Genomic DNA, 17760 nt, shown 5'->3' on the forward strand with positions numbered 1-17760 from the left:
CACTCATCTCCAGCCTCCTCGACGTGGGCACCTGTACGTGGTGAGGGGACCTCCCAGTGATGCTGCTGGTCTTCCAGATTAACTTCACTGGGATCCAATACCCATACCTGTGATCCGTGGAAACTCAGAAAGGGGGATCCTGGTCGTTGAGGGGCCCAACCTTAATACACCACTTCGGCCCCTGCTTCAACAAGACAGGAGGTCCCGGACTGGCCTGACTGGGATCAATCGGTGGGTGGTTCTTACTGCTAGGTCAACTGCATTCCAATAAGTCTCCCTCCCTTTGGTCTTGGGATGGGATCAAGGCTTATTGGAAACGTGGGTATGGTGCTCCTAAGCGAACTTGGCATCCCATTCTTGTACACAGTACCTGCTAGCTCATGAGTGGGTGTCCCCTCGTAGGTCTCTGTGGTGGGTGAGATACTTTTAGGTACTTGTGGTGGGAATCGGAAATTTTTATCTTACACATATGATAAATTTAAATCCTATTTCTACTGGGCCCCAAAAAGGCCCCTACCAAACCAATCAGAAGATACCAGTAATTCCAATTCAAAAAGACCCAGAAATGAGGAGAGACCACCATCTGTGACACTGATTTTCTTCATTCTCCATTCCACTGGGAGAGCAGGCACTCGGGGAAAATGTCACCCTTCTTCATCCAGAAAGGATTAGAAGATTTGACAGGATCCCCAAAATCTGTCAAAAGGCTGCATTCTGGAGACATTTTAATTGAGGCTGCAAGCCAAAAACATGTGCAGCAACTTCTGAAAGCCACATCATTAGGGAAAATACCCTAATGATGTTGTTAATCCCCCCATAATTGTTAATCATTGTTAATCCCCCCATAAAACTCCTGTAAGCTACATCCATGGGAATACCCATCATCATCATCACCCCCATAAAACCCTGAATTCTTCATGCAGTGTCATATCAGAGTGAGGGACCTTCATGTTTCTGAAGAAGAGATCTACACAGAATTGAGAGACCAAGGAGTGATGGCTGTCAAAAGAATATCGATGCGGAAGGATGGGAATCTCTTCCCTACCCGAGTTCTCATCCTAACATTCAACACCCCATGGCCTCCAAGTTCCATAAAAGCAAGCTATTTAAACTGCCCAGTGAGGATTTATATTCCAAACCACTCAGGTGTTTTAAATGCCAAAAGTAGGCCACTCTCAAACAGCTTGTCGTGGCTCCCCTACCTCTGCTTGCTGTGGTGCTAAAGACCACGAGAGCAAGGAATGTTTAGCTTCTAAGCCAAGTTGTACTAACTGCCAAGAAGAACACCCTGCATACCCTCGAACATGCCAGAGTGGAAGGATGAAAAATATATTCAAAAACTAAAAACAGAGCTGAACATCTATTAGGAGGCCTGAAAATGCATCCAAACAATAAATAGCGCCAAGTGCTCATCGTACACCTAGAATGCTTCTGGGAAAAAGTACCATCGGTACTCAGACTGATATGACTATTCCACCAAGGGAGTCATTTACTCCCATTACATTCTATTTATTAAGTTCCCAAAAGCCCCCCAAAAAAATCACAGTCAGCCACCACTCCTATATCTGTACCTCCTAGTGCTCCACCACTTCCAAAACACAGTGCTAAAGAAACTCCAAAGAAATTGGAACAGCCACTTACAATCCAAGAAACAATGGATGTGGAAGATAAGGAGGTACAGAACAAGTCTGTCCTGGAACTCTTTGCAAAAGAAGAAGAAGATATGGATACAGGCCAATGCCTGTATCCATATCTTCCAAAGTCTTTCCAAAGAGAGAAATCCAGGAAGCCACCAGACAGACCCAATAAATCTAAATAATGGATACGTTTAAATTTCTACAATGGAATTCTATAGAAATAGTGATGACATCAAGGCCCTCCTGAGTAAGCAAGAGCCAACTTGCTTTTGCTTACAGGAGACGTATTTATAGGCAAATGTGGATCCTTACTTACATAACTGTTCAGTTATCCGCAAAGACAGAGCTGGGGAAGAATCGTATTTCATTCATTAACTTCTGTTCAGCAAATGACCCTATACGATATGAACAAATGTCCCTATACAATCTGAACCAACTAGTTATTAACAAACAGAACTCAAACTTAAGAAATAAAAAGTATGTCATGGCCACCACCCTTTGTAGCTTAAATTTAGCATTAGCATTAGTAGAGGCATATGATGCAAGAAAGCAAGCTTATGCAGCATCAGCCGAAAAAAAAAAAAAAAAACCCACTCCCTTTCACCCTTCCGTTCATTCGAAATACCTGTCCAGCTGAGCCTTAAATTTATTTAGGCTATAAACTTCCACAAGGGATAGAAGTCTGTTCCACCAACCAACTACCCGCTGGCTAAAGGCAAATTTCCGCACATCTATCCTACATCTGTCTTTCCTCAATCTGAATTTATGCCCTCTCAGGTGATTATTCTGAGCAAGAGGAAGAATCTCATCGGCATTTAGCATACTCAAACCATTCAAGGATTTATACACCTCTATCAGATCACCTCGCTGGTGCCTAGTCTCCAGACACTGTAATTTGCAAAACTTAACCCTTTCTTCGTAAGAGCAACCCTTTGTTCCATTCACTAATCTTGTTGCCCTTCTCTGTACCCATTCCAGCAGCTCTACATCCTTCTTGAAATGAGGCTTCCAGACTTGTATACAGTACTGAAGGTGTGGCCTGACCATTGCCTTATACAAGGGAATAATCACCTCCTTATCCCTGCTAGAAAAATTCCTGTATATCATTGACAAGACACCATGAGCTACTCTTGCAGCCCATCTACACTGCTCAGAAAACTTCATATCTGCCTGCACAATTACCCCCCAGGTCCTTTTCATTCTCTACCACTGTCGGTGTAGTACCACAGAGTTGATACGTTGCTCTGGGGTTACTGTTTCCCATATGTAGTACTTTACATTTGTCAATGTTAAACTTCATTTGTCACCTCTCAGCCCATCTACTCAACCTTTCCAGATCCTGTTTCAGCAGCATAGAATCAGTAGTGTCCTTAACAACCCTGCCAACCTTTGTATCGTCTGCAAACTTGGACATTAAGCTTGATATACCATCACCAATATCATTTAGAAATACAGAAAACAATGGACCCAACACTGAACCCCAAGGGACTCCACTAATAACATTAGTCCACGATGAGCAGTGTCCATTGATTACCACTCTCTGTCTTCTCCTCCTCAACCATCCCTTTATCCATAGCAGCAATTTGCCTCCAATGCCACACTGCTCCAATTTGTGCAGCAGTCTTCCATGTGCAATGCAGCCAATTTGCACCAATTTGTGCAGCAGTCTTAAATGGCAAACATATAAACCAAAATGGAAATTTGAATGCTAGTGCAGTCAGTCAACAGGTCTAAACCAAATGCAAATTAATATCTAATTAAATCATACTAAATTGGTTTAAGAAATAAATTAAAATTAAATGATTAATTAATTAATGTAAACCAAGTGATACAATGATAGAATACATTAAAACATAATGAAGGAACCAAGTGGTGGTCATGAACATTCAAACAGAATAGAAGTTGATGGAAGAAAATATAAATGAAAGGGGGAGGAACCAATATGATGGATTGTGTTACATTTAACTAAAATCCCTGTGCTTCACTATAGGGACTGACATGATAATATTACTAAGATTTATAATAAAAAAAAAAGGCACTTTGCCAGATGATATTTCAGTCATTTCCTTTCAGTTAATAACTGAAATAACTTTTTTTGGAGTTCACAAGCATTGATGTCCCCATGAATAAAGTGCTTGTGGGTTCTCCAGCTCTTTCTATTTTTATTCATTTAAAGTTCTGTTTTTTGTTTTGTTTTATCTCCCTTATTTTATTTCAGTTTATTGCATTTTATTTTTTGGTTGGCTTGGTACATACGAGTGGAATCACACCTTACTAAGTTTAGCCTTAAAAGGACAGCAGGAATTTTCATTCTGGCAACATGGTTTAGTGTTTCCTTTTTTGTAAGTCAGAGTGGCATCAGTGTAACGTCTGTTGGTTAAATGTGTAATTAATGAATTGAATAAAAAGTGCCTTCAGGTAGAGGTATTGTTGTTGTGGAACTATAGATTACTACAACTATAAATTAGTTATAAATCATCAGTGAATTGGTTTAAAAGTAAAGTTACTGAAATATAAATTATTCCAAGTGAATAAATACATGTCCTAAAGTGTGTATATTCATGCATGAATTGTTGAATAAAAATTGTGGTTGCTAGTACCAGTGTGAAAAAAAGACTTGACTCATTTTTGGACTGTGTTGATCAGCGTAATGCCCCACAGCTGATAACTCCACATGCTTGCTAACAAGTTGGACCTATTGGTTACTATTATGTCTATGGTATGGTATAGATTAGTATAGGTATTGGCAAAATGATGTGAGGAAGCTAGCTTAAGTAGCACTAGCCAAAGAAATATATAAATAAATAAAATATAGCAACCAATATCACTCACTTTTGTTACCTGTTTCTTTCAAGTATTTATGTAATCTCTACTTATATTCAGATAAATTTCCAAATTTCATTGGAGTAGGTGTCAGAACAGTCAATCCCTCTTTGACTAAAAGAAAATTTTAAGTCATCTGGTCTGTAGTTATCCCTTCTCAATCTAAATTGATGCTTCTTTATGTATGTCATGTGACTTAAATGTCCCCCATTTAGTTTAGCCAAATCTTTCAAGGCTTTTAAACACCTTGATTATATCACCCAGCAGATCATGGTGTTTCCAAACACTATAGCTTACAAAACCCTGCTTTCTCTCTTGATAAGAATATGTGTTTGCACTTTTGAGCAGTCGCATTGCCTTTCTCTGTACCACTTTTCCAAAAGGCTTACATCTTTCCTAAAGTGGGATCTCCAGACCTGTTTACAGCATTCAAGATGCAGTATTACCAGTATAATAGAATAATCACTTTTCTGTCTTTATTATTATTAACATATGGTGCAAGGAAGCCTGAGGCTTATGCTGCACAAGCTAAAAAAAAAAATTCTTGAATTACCCTGAGAGAGAGAGAGAGAGAGAGAGAAACAAGAATCAGAAGGGAATCACCAAGAAAGAGAAGAATGATGATATCCAGCTCAGGACCCTGGGTATGCCAAGCCCATACTCACCAGATGTGAGCCCCTGGGGTTGCCAGTGTTCCTATATATTAGAACCTTATGAGCTATCCAAACAGTCTATACTGTTCAGAAAACTTCATATAGATTGTATCATTACTCCAACATCCTTTTCATCATCTAAAATCTTGAGTTTGGTGCTACCCAATTGGGTAGCATCATGGTAATGCCACCCAAGTGCAAGACCTTGCATTATCCAGTGTTAAACCTTACCTGCTATTTCTTTACCTATCAAAAGAATTTATTCAAGTCTTGTTGAAATAGCACACACTGGTTGCTGTTACTACCTGCCCTGCCCACCTTTATGTCATCAGCTAACTTAGATATTAAACTTTAAATACTAGTGTCAATAACATTAATGAATATTAGAAACAATAAGGGATCAAGAACTTAACCCTGTGGCACTTCACTTATAACTACTTCATTTGTAACCCTTTGACTAGTAGTAACTTGCTCATAATGCCATATTGCATGAATTTAACAAAATTCCTTCAGGATTTAGTTTACTCAAACCTTTCAAAGCCTTAACACCTTGATCAGGTCACACTAGAATTTTTAATTGCTGTACTGACAAAACTCAAGTTATTCGTGTGGGACTTTATCAACAGCCTTACCAGAATCTAATTAAATTACGTAAAAGTTATTCCTTCTATTTGGTGCTTTACTGACAACTTTGTAGATCTGTATTGCAGCTTAGCAGAATTGCCAAGCTACAAATTTGAAGTAGCAGAGATTCTCTGCAAGTGGAAAACCCCAAATAGTTAACAACAAAGTTAACCCAGCACAGAGATAGGGAATCAACTTGAATTGGAGACATTATGGACCAGCAAACATGAAACCCATCAGGAAGGATAAAACAAAACATTGGCCAGAGATAATGGAGGAGTGCTTAGAGATGCAAGAAACCAGTGCAAGTGGAAGTTATCACTCAAGGGCATCAGTATAATATGCATTTATGCTTTGACAATTTGTTTTTCCATGCTGTTAATCCCCCCCCCCAAATCAAGGGTCAATTTATTCATGTTTTTAGATGGTAAATGGTGTAAAAAAATGGGAAGATCCAGAAGGGGAGGGAATAGCATAATATATACTGTCCAGTAAAAACATTAAAAACAGTAAAAACATCCATGCTTCACCAACTGGTGAAGCATGGACTCAACAGTGCATCTAAACATTGAGGATATATGTTGTACCATGTCAGCAGGATTGCATCCTGTAGATGTGCATTAATTTGTGGTAGGGGAATCAAAACATCAGATCTGTCAATTTCTGCGACCCCCATAGATGTTTTATGGGATTTATAGCCGGCAAATAATGTGGCCAGGGTAGCACCTGGAATACACTTTTCATGTTCAACAAACCACTCCTAAATAATATAATAGTTGATGTCTGAGGAATAATGGGAAGTGTGTGTGTGTGTGTGTGTGTGTGTGTGTGTGTGTGTGTGTGTGTGTGTGTGTGTGTGTGTGTGTGTGTGTGTGTGTGTGTGTGTGTAGTGTCAAATGGCATCAGCGGTTTCCCCCATCTCCGCTGGAATAATGGGAAGAATGATTCAAGCCCTTTTCAAACAAATGATGGTGAATCACAAGTTAACTTCTAATAGTTATTGCTACTACTTACAAAAACAGCAGCCCCCTTGATTCCCAATATTTAAAGATCAGTTATTAATGTATTTTACTGGTTATATAACTTTTCACAGTTAAGTAATACAGTTAGAAATCCTGTGATTTCTAAATAGAATTCTAATATTTTCTGATATATCTAATTGTTTTGTTCATAATGCAGAAACTTTTTTCAAAGCTTAAATTGAATTTTTTTTTTTTTTAATTTGAAATTTATTGTGGATAAGCCAGATTGACTATATCATGTGCCGTAGGAGGCATCTAAAGGAAATGAGGAACAGCAAGGTGATAAATGGAGAAAGTGTGTCTGCACAACAAAAATTGCTTATGGTCGATTGGGAGGTTGCAGCGGACGAAAGTAGGAAATATTCAAGACAGAGGGAGAAAAGGATAAAATGGTGGAGATTGAAAGAGGAGGGTTTGAGGAAGGAGTTTAGGGAAAAGGTGCTAAAAGGAATAAAGTTACCGGAAGGCTTGCAAGAGTGGTGGAAATTAAATAGTTGTATCAAAAGGAACGTTGGAGAACAGTTGTTGGGGAAAACATCAGGAAAGAGGGTGCCAGAGGAAAAGGAGGCTTGGTGGTGGAATGAGGAAGTGCAATCTGTGATAAAACAAAAGGAGATGAAGAAAAGATGGGATTTAACAGGTAGCCAGGAAGATAAAGAATCATATAAATTAGCAAATAAGGAGGCAAAAAGGGCTGTGGCAATGGCAAAGGCAACAAAGGCTTTTGTTTTATCACAGACGAGGCCTATGGGGAACTGGAAAGGAAAGATGGGGATAGGCGGTTGATGAGAAAAGCCAAAGTGAGAGACAAGGCATCAAAGGACTTCTCATCAATAAAACAGATAAAAGATGAGAGGGGAGTGGTGATACAGGACCAGGAGAAGGTTAAGGAAAGGAGAAAATTATATTTTAAGAAGTTATTAAATGAGGAAAACCCAAGAGCATTATGTGAGGATGGAGAGACGAATGAAAGAGTAGTGAAAGGCATAAACAGGAAAGAAGTGGAAAGTGCACTCAGAAAAATGAAGAGGGGGAAAGCAGTAGGTGCTGATCAGATACCAGTAGAGGTATGGAGAAGTATGGGCAAAGAAGGGATCGATATCTTATGGGACCTTATGGAAAAACCGTGGCAGCAGGAGAGGATACCAGATGAGTGGAGGGAAAGTATACTTGTGCCAATCTATAAAGGAAAGGGTGATGTGCAGGAATGTGGGAACTACAGGGGAATAAAGTTATTGTCTCATTCGATGAAGATCTGGGAAAGAATTGTGGAAGGAAGGATAAGGCAGGAGACGGAAATAGGAGAGGAACAGTTTGGTTTTGTGCCAGGAAGAGGAAAAACAGATGCGATCTTTGCTTTAAGGCAGGTAATGGAAAATGTACAGGGAGATGCAAGTAGAGTTGCACATGGTGTTCATAGACTTGGAAAAATCATATGATACAGTGCCCAGACAAGAGGTATGGAGATGCATGAGGGAGAAGGGTGCATCAGAAAAATATATAAGGCTTGTGAAGGAAATGTACGAGGGAGCGGTGACTTAGGTGAAGAGTAGTGTAGGTATGACTGAGGGGTTCTCTGTAGTAGTTGGCCTGCACCACTTGATATCGATGGATCGACTGTTGATGATCCTGCCCAGATAGCAAACAAACTGAATGAGTATTTTGCATCTACATTCACACACGAGGAGTTATTAAGGTTTGGAAATGGCAGAAGGTTATCAAATTGTAGCAGGATACTTAATGATTTTGTAATAACTAAGAGCAAAGTGGAGGAGAAATTGTTGAAGTTAAACATAAGAAAAGCACCTGGGGTGGATGGGATCTATCCAGTTATATTAAAGGAGGCGGCAAAGCAACTAAGCAAACCCTTAGCCATAATTATGAGAGCATCCTTGGACTCAGGGGAGGTTCCCACGGACTAGAGATGTGCAAATGTATCTCCAATTCACAAAGGGGGATTGAATGGTGACACGAGTAATTACAGACCAGTTTAACTTCTGTTCCGGGTAAAATAATGGAGTCACTGGTTAAAGATGCATTGCAGGATCATCTAGACAAGACTGCAGCAATAATTCAGACAAGCATGGGTTTGTTAAGGGAAAGTCTTGTCTGACAAATTTGATAGGATATTATGATGTGGTTACAAAGGAACTGGATGCAAAAAATAATTTTGATATCATCTATTTGGATTTCAGGAAAGCTTTTGACACTGTTGCGCATGAAAGACTATTGTACAAATTGGAGCAGAATGGTATTAAGGGTAAGTTGCTACAATAGATAAAAGGATGGTTAAGTGGGAGAAGACAGAGGGTGGTAATCAATGGGTGCTGCTCTTCGTGGAATAATGTTATTAGTGGAGTCCCACAGGGTTCGGTGTTGGGTCCACTGTTGTTTTGTATATTTATCAATGATATTGATATTCACAAAGGGGGATTGAATGGTGACACGAGTAATTACAGACCAGTTTAACTTCTGTTCCGGGTAAAATAATGGAGTCACTGGTTAAAGATGCATTGCAGGATCATCTAGACAAGACTGCAGCAATAATTCAGACAAGCATGGGTTTGTTAAGGGAAAGTCTTGTCTGACAAATTTGATAGGATATTATGATGTGGTTACAAAGGAACTGGATGCAAAAAATAATTTTGATATCATCTATTTGGATTTCAGGAAAGCTTTTGACACTGTTGCGCATGAAAGACTATTGTACAAATTGGAGCAGAATGGTATTAAGGGTAAGTTGCTACAATAGATAAAAGGATGGTTAAGTGGGAGAAGACAGAGGGTGGTAATCAATGGGTGCTGCTCTTCGTGGAATAATGTTATTAGTGGAGTCCCACAGGGTTCGGTGTTGGGTCCACTGTTGTTTTGTATATTTATCAATGATATTGATGAAGGTATATCAGGCTTAATGTCGAAGTTTGCAGATGATACAAAATTGGCAGGGTTGTTAATGACAGTAATGGCAGTGTGCTACTGCAACAGGATCTAGATAATTTGGGCAGATGGGCTGAGAAGTGGCAACTGAAGTTTAACCTTGACAAATGCAAAGTACTGCATATGGGTAGAAGTAACCCCAGAGAAACGTACCAACTGTGTGGTACTACACTTAAGGTGGTAGAAAATGAAAAAGACCTGGGAGTAATTGTGCAGGCAGATATGAAGTTTTCTGAGCAATGCAGACCGGCTGCCAGGGCAGGTCATGGGGTTTTGTCAATGATATATAGGAATTTTGCTAGCAGGGAAAAGGAGGTGATTATCCCTCTGTATAAGGCAATGGTCAGGCCACGCCTTGAGTACTGCGTACAGGTCTGGAGGCCTCATTTTAGGAAGGATGTAGATTTACTTGAGCATGTACAGAGAAGGGCAACAAGATTGGTGACGGGAATGAAGGGATCCTCTTACCAAAGAGAGGCTTAAGTTCTGCAAATTGCCGTGGCTGGAGACTAGGCACCTGCGCGGTTATCTGATTGAGGTATATAAGGCCTTGAATGGGTTGAGCACACTGAATTCTGATGGGATCCTTCCACTTGTTCAGATTACGAACCTAAGGGGGCATAAATTCAAATTAAGAAAAGACAGATGTAGAATAGATGTGCGGAAATTTGCCTTTAGCCAGCGGGTGGTTAATTGCTGGAACAAACTTCCATCTGTCGTTGTGGAAGTTGATAGGTTGAATAAATTTAAGGAAGAACTGGACAGGCATTTGGAGGGAATGGTGTGATTTTTTTTTTTTTTGGCTGATACTGCATAAGCTCATACACATGCTTTCTTGCATCACATGCCACTACTACTACTACTACTACCAGGGATCAGCTCTCAGCCCATATCTGTTCGATCTGGTAATGGATGTGTTGATGAGAGACGTGAAGAGTAGAGCACCATGGAGTATGTTGTTCGTGGGCGATATTGTATGTGCGAACCATCCCAAGGAAAGGTAGAGAAGAAATTGGAGGAATGGAGGAAAGAGTTGGAAGAGAGATGCATGAGGATAAGTAGAACAAAGACAGAATATATGGCATGGAATAGAGAAGATGAGAGTTCTATAAAACCGCAGGAGGAAAAGCTACTATCAGTTTCGAAATTTAAGTATCTGGGATCGAACGTTGAGAGGGATGGAGGATTGAGTGCAGAAATACAGCATAGAGTGCAATGTGGATGGTTGAACTGGAGAAACATGAGTGGGGTGCTGTGTGATAATAAAGTAAATTGCAGAATGAAGGGAAGAGTGTATAAAACTATGGTTAGACCTGCATTGATGTACGGTACCGAGACATGGGCGATTACAAGGGCCCAGGAGGAGAAGATGGAAGTGGCAGAGATGAGGATGCTAAAATGGATATGTGGTGCGATGAGGAAGGACAGGATAAGAAATTACTACATCAGAGGTACTGTTAAGGTGGGCCTCGGAGTAAAAAAATGCAGGAATCTAGGTTGGACATGTGGCTTGGACATGTGGAATGAAGAAGTGAGGAGTATGTGGGGAAGAGTTGTGAAAAGTTGGAGGTGATAGAGAAGAGGAAGAGGGGGGAGACCTAAGCTGAGATGGAAGGACAAGGTGACAGAGGATTTAAAAGAGAGAGGAAGCCCAGGATAGGAAGGAATAGAGGAAAAGAATTAAGGATGGAAATGCCGACCCTATATAAATGTGGGAAGAAGGGGAAAGATAAAAGAAGAATTTGAAATTTATTGTTTCAATTTATTGTTATTGACTTAACAATAAACTGCCATGTATGCAATCTTTTACCTACATTTTAAAACAATCATTCTGATTTTGTGTAAATTCATAACAAAAGTGATTAATACCCATGTTTTTTCGACAAATTTCATTGGCTATTGATAAATATAAAAATATTATTCTTTTTATTAATGCAGAATCCATCTTGCCATCATACTTCTCATGGTACAATAAGACCTAGAGAGTTAATTGAACTAGCTAACTTTGGTGTAGTAGAGTTAGAACCTACAGAGAGAGGTACTGGCCACAGCTTTAGACCAGCTCAACTCAGAAATCCAACCTGGTGTGACCGATGTGGGGACTTTATTTGGGGGCTGTATAAATCTAAGGAGTGCCTTCGATGTAACCGTGAGTATCCAGATGTTTTCTAAATGGAATGCTATGAATGCAGGCAGTTATTTTATATACAAATGTATTTTAAATGTACATGCAAATTCATGCATCAAAATTGAATTATGCCAATAGAGTTCTTAAGTAATTGTATTAATTACATGGCACTCCACTTAGTTACTGCAACTATTATCCAAGGTATTTTATATTATTCCTTCATATTATTTTTTCAAAAATAAGTAGCTTAAGTTAATTGTTATATGGATAAGTGGCATTTATCCACATAACAATATGGATAAGTGGCATTTATCCACATAACAATATGGATAAGTGGCACTAATCAATATTGTTAGGGACCAGAGTTCTAACCTCTCTGGTTTTTACGTAAAAACCAGAGAGATTACTTTTTACTGTAAAAAGTAATATAATATAATCAGCCAAGATTTAATGTAAAAAGTTGCCACACAACATTACACCATATACAAACAACATAAAATGAAACAAGTTAAGTAATGTATGCAATGAATTATGCATTTCTGGTCCTTTTGATTTTTTTTTTTCATTTTCTATTATTAATAGAAGCGAAAAGTAAATATAGTTATCTCCTGATCAATTAATTACTAAGAATATAACTTTATAGAACACTTAATAAAACTCTATACTTTTACATTCTTAGCCATTCACTTTAAATACATTATCAGCCTTACATAATAATACATATAAAGTGTGCTCTTATTGTCTAAAGCTAACGATAGTGCATTAAAACTATGTTGAATTTCTGATTTTTTTTTTTTTTTTTTTTTTCATTCAAATTGTATTGGAAAAAAAAAATAATAATACTTTCTGGATTTCTATTTGTCCAATTTTAATAAAATTTGGAATGGTCCAACAAATATTTTTAAAAAGCCCAAATATAAAATTTCATGAAAACCAATCCACTCAATGAAAATCTATATATATATATATATATATATATCATATTTTTATATTATGGGGAAGATTATAGTAAGATAATCGTATTAAGATATATACCTGGATAGATCTATAGAAAATGCATAAGGTAATATAATACTATAGAACTTTCAGTTTAAATACACAATTCTTTGTTTGTGATAGCAGACTATGGTAGTAGTGTGAACAGCATAGATTTAATTGTCTCTCGTATTGTGACTACCTTTACAATGAGTATTGCACTACCTCGAATAAGTAACGCTTCACCAATGGAGAAGATTATTTTTACTTTTTTCTCAGTGGATACCACCATCCATACTGTACTACTGTAGTTTTCAGGCGCCTCCGTAGCCAGGTGGGAAGGAGCAGCAGTGCGTAGCACACGCTTCTTGATTAGACCGGGGTTCGAGCCCGTCACCACCAAATACGGAGGATGCGGAAAGGTCAGGGAATGACCACCGCATATCCCGGAGCAATATGGCCTTAGTTGCTAATGCTCCTAAAAACCAAATAAATAACTAACTTTGGTCCTGGAACGGTATCAAGGCTTATTGAAAACATGGGTATAGTGCTCCTAAGTGAATTTGGCATCCCTAACCGATCAAATGAGGATGACACCAATTCTGTTAAAAGAGCCAGAACTGAGGATAAAACACCATCTGTGACATTGCTTTTCCCTCATTCTCCATTCCACCGGAGAGAAGTCAGTTGGAAAGATGTCACCCTTCTTCATCCAGAAAGGATTAGAAGGGTTGACAGGATCACCAAAATCTGTAAAACGGCTGCATTCAGGCGACCTTTTAGTCAAAGCTTCAAGCACAAAGCAAGCGGAAAAAATCCTGTAAGCTACATCCATAGGAATACCCATCATCATCATCATCACCCCCATAAAACTCTGAATTCTTCATGCAGTGTCATATCAGAGTGAGGGACCTTCATGTTTCTGAAGAAGAGATCTGCTCTGAATTGAGAGAGACCAAGGAGTGACAGCTGTCAAAAGAATATCAATGTGGAAGGATGGGAATCTCTTCCCTACCAGAGTTCTTATCATAATGTTCAACATCCTTCAGCCTCCAAGTTCCATAAAGGCAGGCTATTTAAACTGCCCAGTGAGGATTTATATTCCAAACCCATTGAGGTGTTTTAAATGCCAAAAGTACAGCCACTCTCAAACAGCTTGTCATCGCTCCCCTGTCTGTGCTTGCTGTGGTGCTAAAGACCATAAGAGCAAGGAGTTTAGCTTCTAAAAACCAAATAACAATAACATAACAAATAGCATGCTAGAGGTGGAAGGATGAAAAAGATATCCAAAAACTAAAAACAGAGCTGAACATCTATCAGGAGGCCAGAAAACACATCCAACCAGTAAATAGCGCGAAGCCTTCACATATCCAGAAAGCTTCTGGGAAAAATACAATCAGGACTCAGACTGATATGACTATTCCATCAAGGGAGTCATTTATTCCCATTGCGCACTATTTATTAGGTTCCCAAAAGCCCATCCAAAAATCACAGTCAGCTATCACTCTGATATCCGTACCTGCTAATGCTCCACCACTACCAAAACCAAGTGGTAAAGAAAAGCTATAAAGATTGGAAGAACCACCTATAATTCTAGAAACGATGGATGTAGAGGATAAGGAGGTACTAGACTAATCAGTCTTGGAACTCTTTATGGAGGAGGAAATGGACACGGGAAAGTGTCTATACTTCCCCAAAAAAGATAAATCCAAGACTGACAAAAGTAACCTCAGAAGCTGCCTAATCGACCCACCAAGCCAAAATAATGGCTAAAATTCCTACAATGGAATTGTCATGGATTTTGGCAAAATACTGATTACAGTAAGGCTCTCCTGCAGAAGCACAAGCCAGTCTGCTTTTACTTGCCAGAGACTTACCTAAAGGCAAATGATAACCCCACCATGTGTAACATCATAATTTTTTGTAAGGATAGAATTGTGGATGGTCCTGCTCATGGAGGAGTATCTATCTTTGTGGGCAACCAGATCCCAGTTCAGCCTGTGCTACTTATAACCAGCATAGAGGGTGTTGCAATTCACCTTACAGTGGGTTTTTTGTTAACCATCTGCTCTATATATTTGTCACCTGGAACCGACATCTCCCAGAAAGACCTTGATGATCTTATAACGTAATTGCATTCCTCTTTTTTTACTTCTCGGGGATTTTAATGGAATTAACACCCTGTGGAGTAGTGCTAGCAACAATGGAAGGGGGCGAGTCGTAGAGCATATGCTAAATGACAGTGACCTCTCCCTTCTAAATGTGGGAACAAACACCTTCTTCCACATGCCTACCTGTACATTTTCTGCCATTGATCTTTCTATCTGCTCCTCTTCTCTACTTCCTTCACTCACTTGAGAAGTTGAGAAGAACCCATATGGAAGTGATCACTTCCCTGTGATAACCTGCTTACACAGTGGGAGACAGGAGACAGTGTCTTCCTTTCATGTTATCACAGTGGGAGACTGATCAGGCTGACTGGTATGCCTTCCAATATCTGTCAGAGTTTGATATCAATACAGTCAGTCAGGAGCTCATCAGTGATGCAGTCATATACATCACAGAAAATATCATCCAAGCAGCTGCGAATATCATTCTGAAAACATCAATATGGTTTCCACATTACTATTATTATTATTAGCCATATGGTACAAGGAAGCCTGAGGCTTATGCTGCACCAGCCAAAAAAAAATTCCCCGAGTTACCCCCCCCCCTGTGTGTGTGTGTGTGTGTGTGTGTGTGAGAGAGAGAGAGAGAGAGAGAGAGAGAGAGAGAAAGGCATCACCAAGAAAGAGAAGAACAATGATATCAAACCATGGTGGAATTCATGGTGCACAGCAGCAAAAAAGGCTCAAAACAAAGCTTGGGGATATTCCAAATATATCCGACCATGGCCAACCTTCCAGCCTTTAAACATGCATGAGTCAAAGTACAATACATCCGCTGTCAGAGTCAAAAGGAATTGTGGATCTGTTTCATATCCTCTATTACCCAGATGACGAGCCCTAAGGCAGTTTAGGAGAAAATCCGCAAAATGAATGGGAAAATACACTGCACATCCCTCATCTTTCCTAGAATGTAATGGATGCACTATTGCAGATTCTACTGCAATAGCAAATGCTCTTGGGCAAACTTTTTCCATTATTTCACCAACATTATCCTACTCCCCAGAGTTTCTGGTACATAAATATAAAACTGAGAAACAGGCCTTTAATTTTACATCCAAGAGTTTCCGCCCATATAATGAGCCGTTTACCATCCACAAGCTGAAAACAGCACTTGCCCATACAAAGGCTACCACTGTTGGACCAGATGACATCCGTTATGAAATGATCAAACACCTTTCACCAAAATCCATGGACCTTCTGCTCTTCCTGTACAGCAGAATCTTTCTTGAAGAGCAATTTCTGAATATCTGACGCAAGGCAACTGTTCTTGCTTTTGCTAAGCCAGGAAAGGATCCTAAATCTCTGAAAAACTATTGCCCTTGCTCTGACTAGCTGTCTGTGCAAAATATTGGAGAGAATGTTCAACTCTCGTCTCTTATGGTACTTACAGTTGAATGACCTTCTCTCCCACTTTCAGTGCGGCTTCTGAAAAAACTGGTACATACTGGACCACTTAATTAGACTGGAAACGTCTATCCGAGATGCTTTCCTAAAAAGAGAACACCTGGTGTCCATCTTCTTTGACATGGAAAAGCGTATGACACAACTTGGAGATTTGGTATTTTGCAAGACCTTTATAACCTCGGTCTAAGTGGTCACTTTCCCATCTTTATTAAAAAATTTTTATCCTGCCATCATTTCCAAGTTTGTTTGGGATCTTTCCTTTCCCGGCCCTTTTGCCAAGAGGAGGGGGTACTGCAAGGATCTGTCTTAAGTGTCACACTTTTTGCCATTAAAGTAAACTCCATTACTGAACAACTGCCTCCAACTATAAACAGTGCACTCTACATCGATGACTTCAGCATATTTTCTCAATCATGCAATATGAGGGTTATTGAGAGAAAAATGCAACAAGCCATTGACCATCTTAACCCCTGGGCCACGGCAAATGGCTTCAGGTTTTCACCGTAGAAAACTGTTTGCATCCATTTTTGTCGCAAATGTAACTTCCACCCCAAGCCTGAATTACGACTTAGACAAAACACTGTTCCAGTAATAGCAGAGATGAAATTTTTGGGACTCGGTATTTGTCAAAAAGCTGACATTCGTCCAACACATTCGTCAGCTATGTATTGGACTCATAATCTAATTTTGAAAGTACTAATGTCTGTACCATACATTAGTACTCTCAAAATTAGATTATGTGTCTCAGGTATATGCATCTGCCAGAAATAGCAGACTTCATTGGCTTGACCCCATCCACCATCAGGCCATTCGTATTGCTACTGGTGCATTCAGAACATCACCTTTCTGAAGTCTATATGTTGAAGCAAATGAACCATCCTTGTCGCTTCAAATGCAGTTGTCTCTACAAAAAAAAAAAAAAAAAAAAAAAAAAATGCCTTCAAGTTGAAATCCCTGCCAGATCACCCCACGTGGACATCCGTTTTCGAGCCACAATGGGAAAATCGTGATAATGCACGTTGGACTGCCATTCGACATTCATGTTCAAGAGCTACTCAACGAGCTTAACATCACAGTAGATGAGGTCGCTCGATCACCAAGGCAGCCCATTCCACCCTGGCATGCTCATATACCAGCATGCAACTTCTCACTCAAGAGTGCGACGAAGTCTAATACTCCATCTTCTGTCTACCTTCAGCTCTATTCACAACACCATGCAGAACATTCTGACTTCTTGCCAGTTTACACATTCCATTTCCATTTATTTGTACACACAATTATTACATATATATATATATATATATATATATATACACAATATTTACAAGAAGATATATAAACAATTTTATATATATTAACATTCTAATTACACATATATAAAATACTATA

The 17760-nt window shown here is 39.2% G+C and overlaps 1 protein-coding gene across 1 annotated transcript in view; it reads left to right on the forward strand.

Annotated features, from left to right (window-relative positions):
- Positions 1–17760, forward strand: part of LOC150080769 (ras association domain-containing protein 1-like) — a 298031-nt gene that overhangs the window by 103078 nt on the left and 177193 nt on the right. The window contains exon 3 of the mRNA XM_090380815.1: positions 11635–11845. Within this exon, the coding sequence (XP_090236941.1) occupies positions 11635–11845 (211 nt within the window). The remainder of the gene's footprint in view (positions 1–11634; positions 11846–17760) is intronic.

The sequence above is a fragment of the Mastigoproctus giganteus genome, chromosome 9 (genome assembly GCF_048544385.1).
Source record: "Mastigoproctus giganteus isolate SK-2022 chromosome 9, ASM4854438v1, whole genome shotgun sequence".
Taxonomy (NCBI): Eukaryota; Metazoa; Arthropoda; class Arachnida; order Uropygi; family Thelyphonidae; genus Mastigoproctus; species Mastigoproctus giganteus.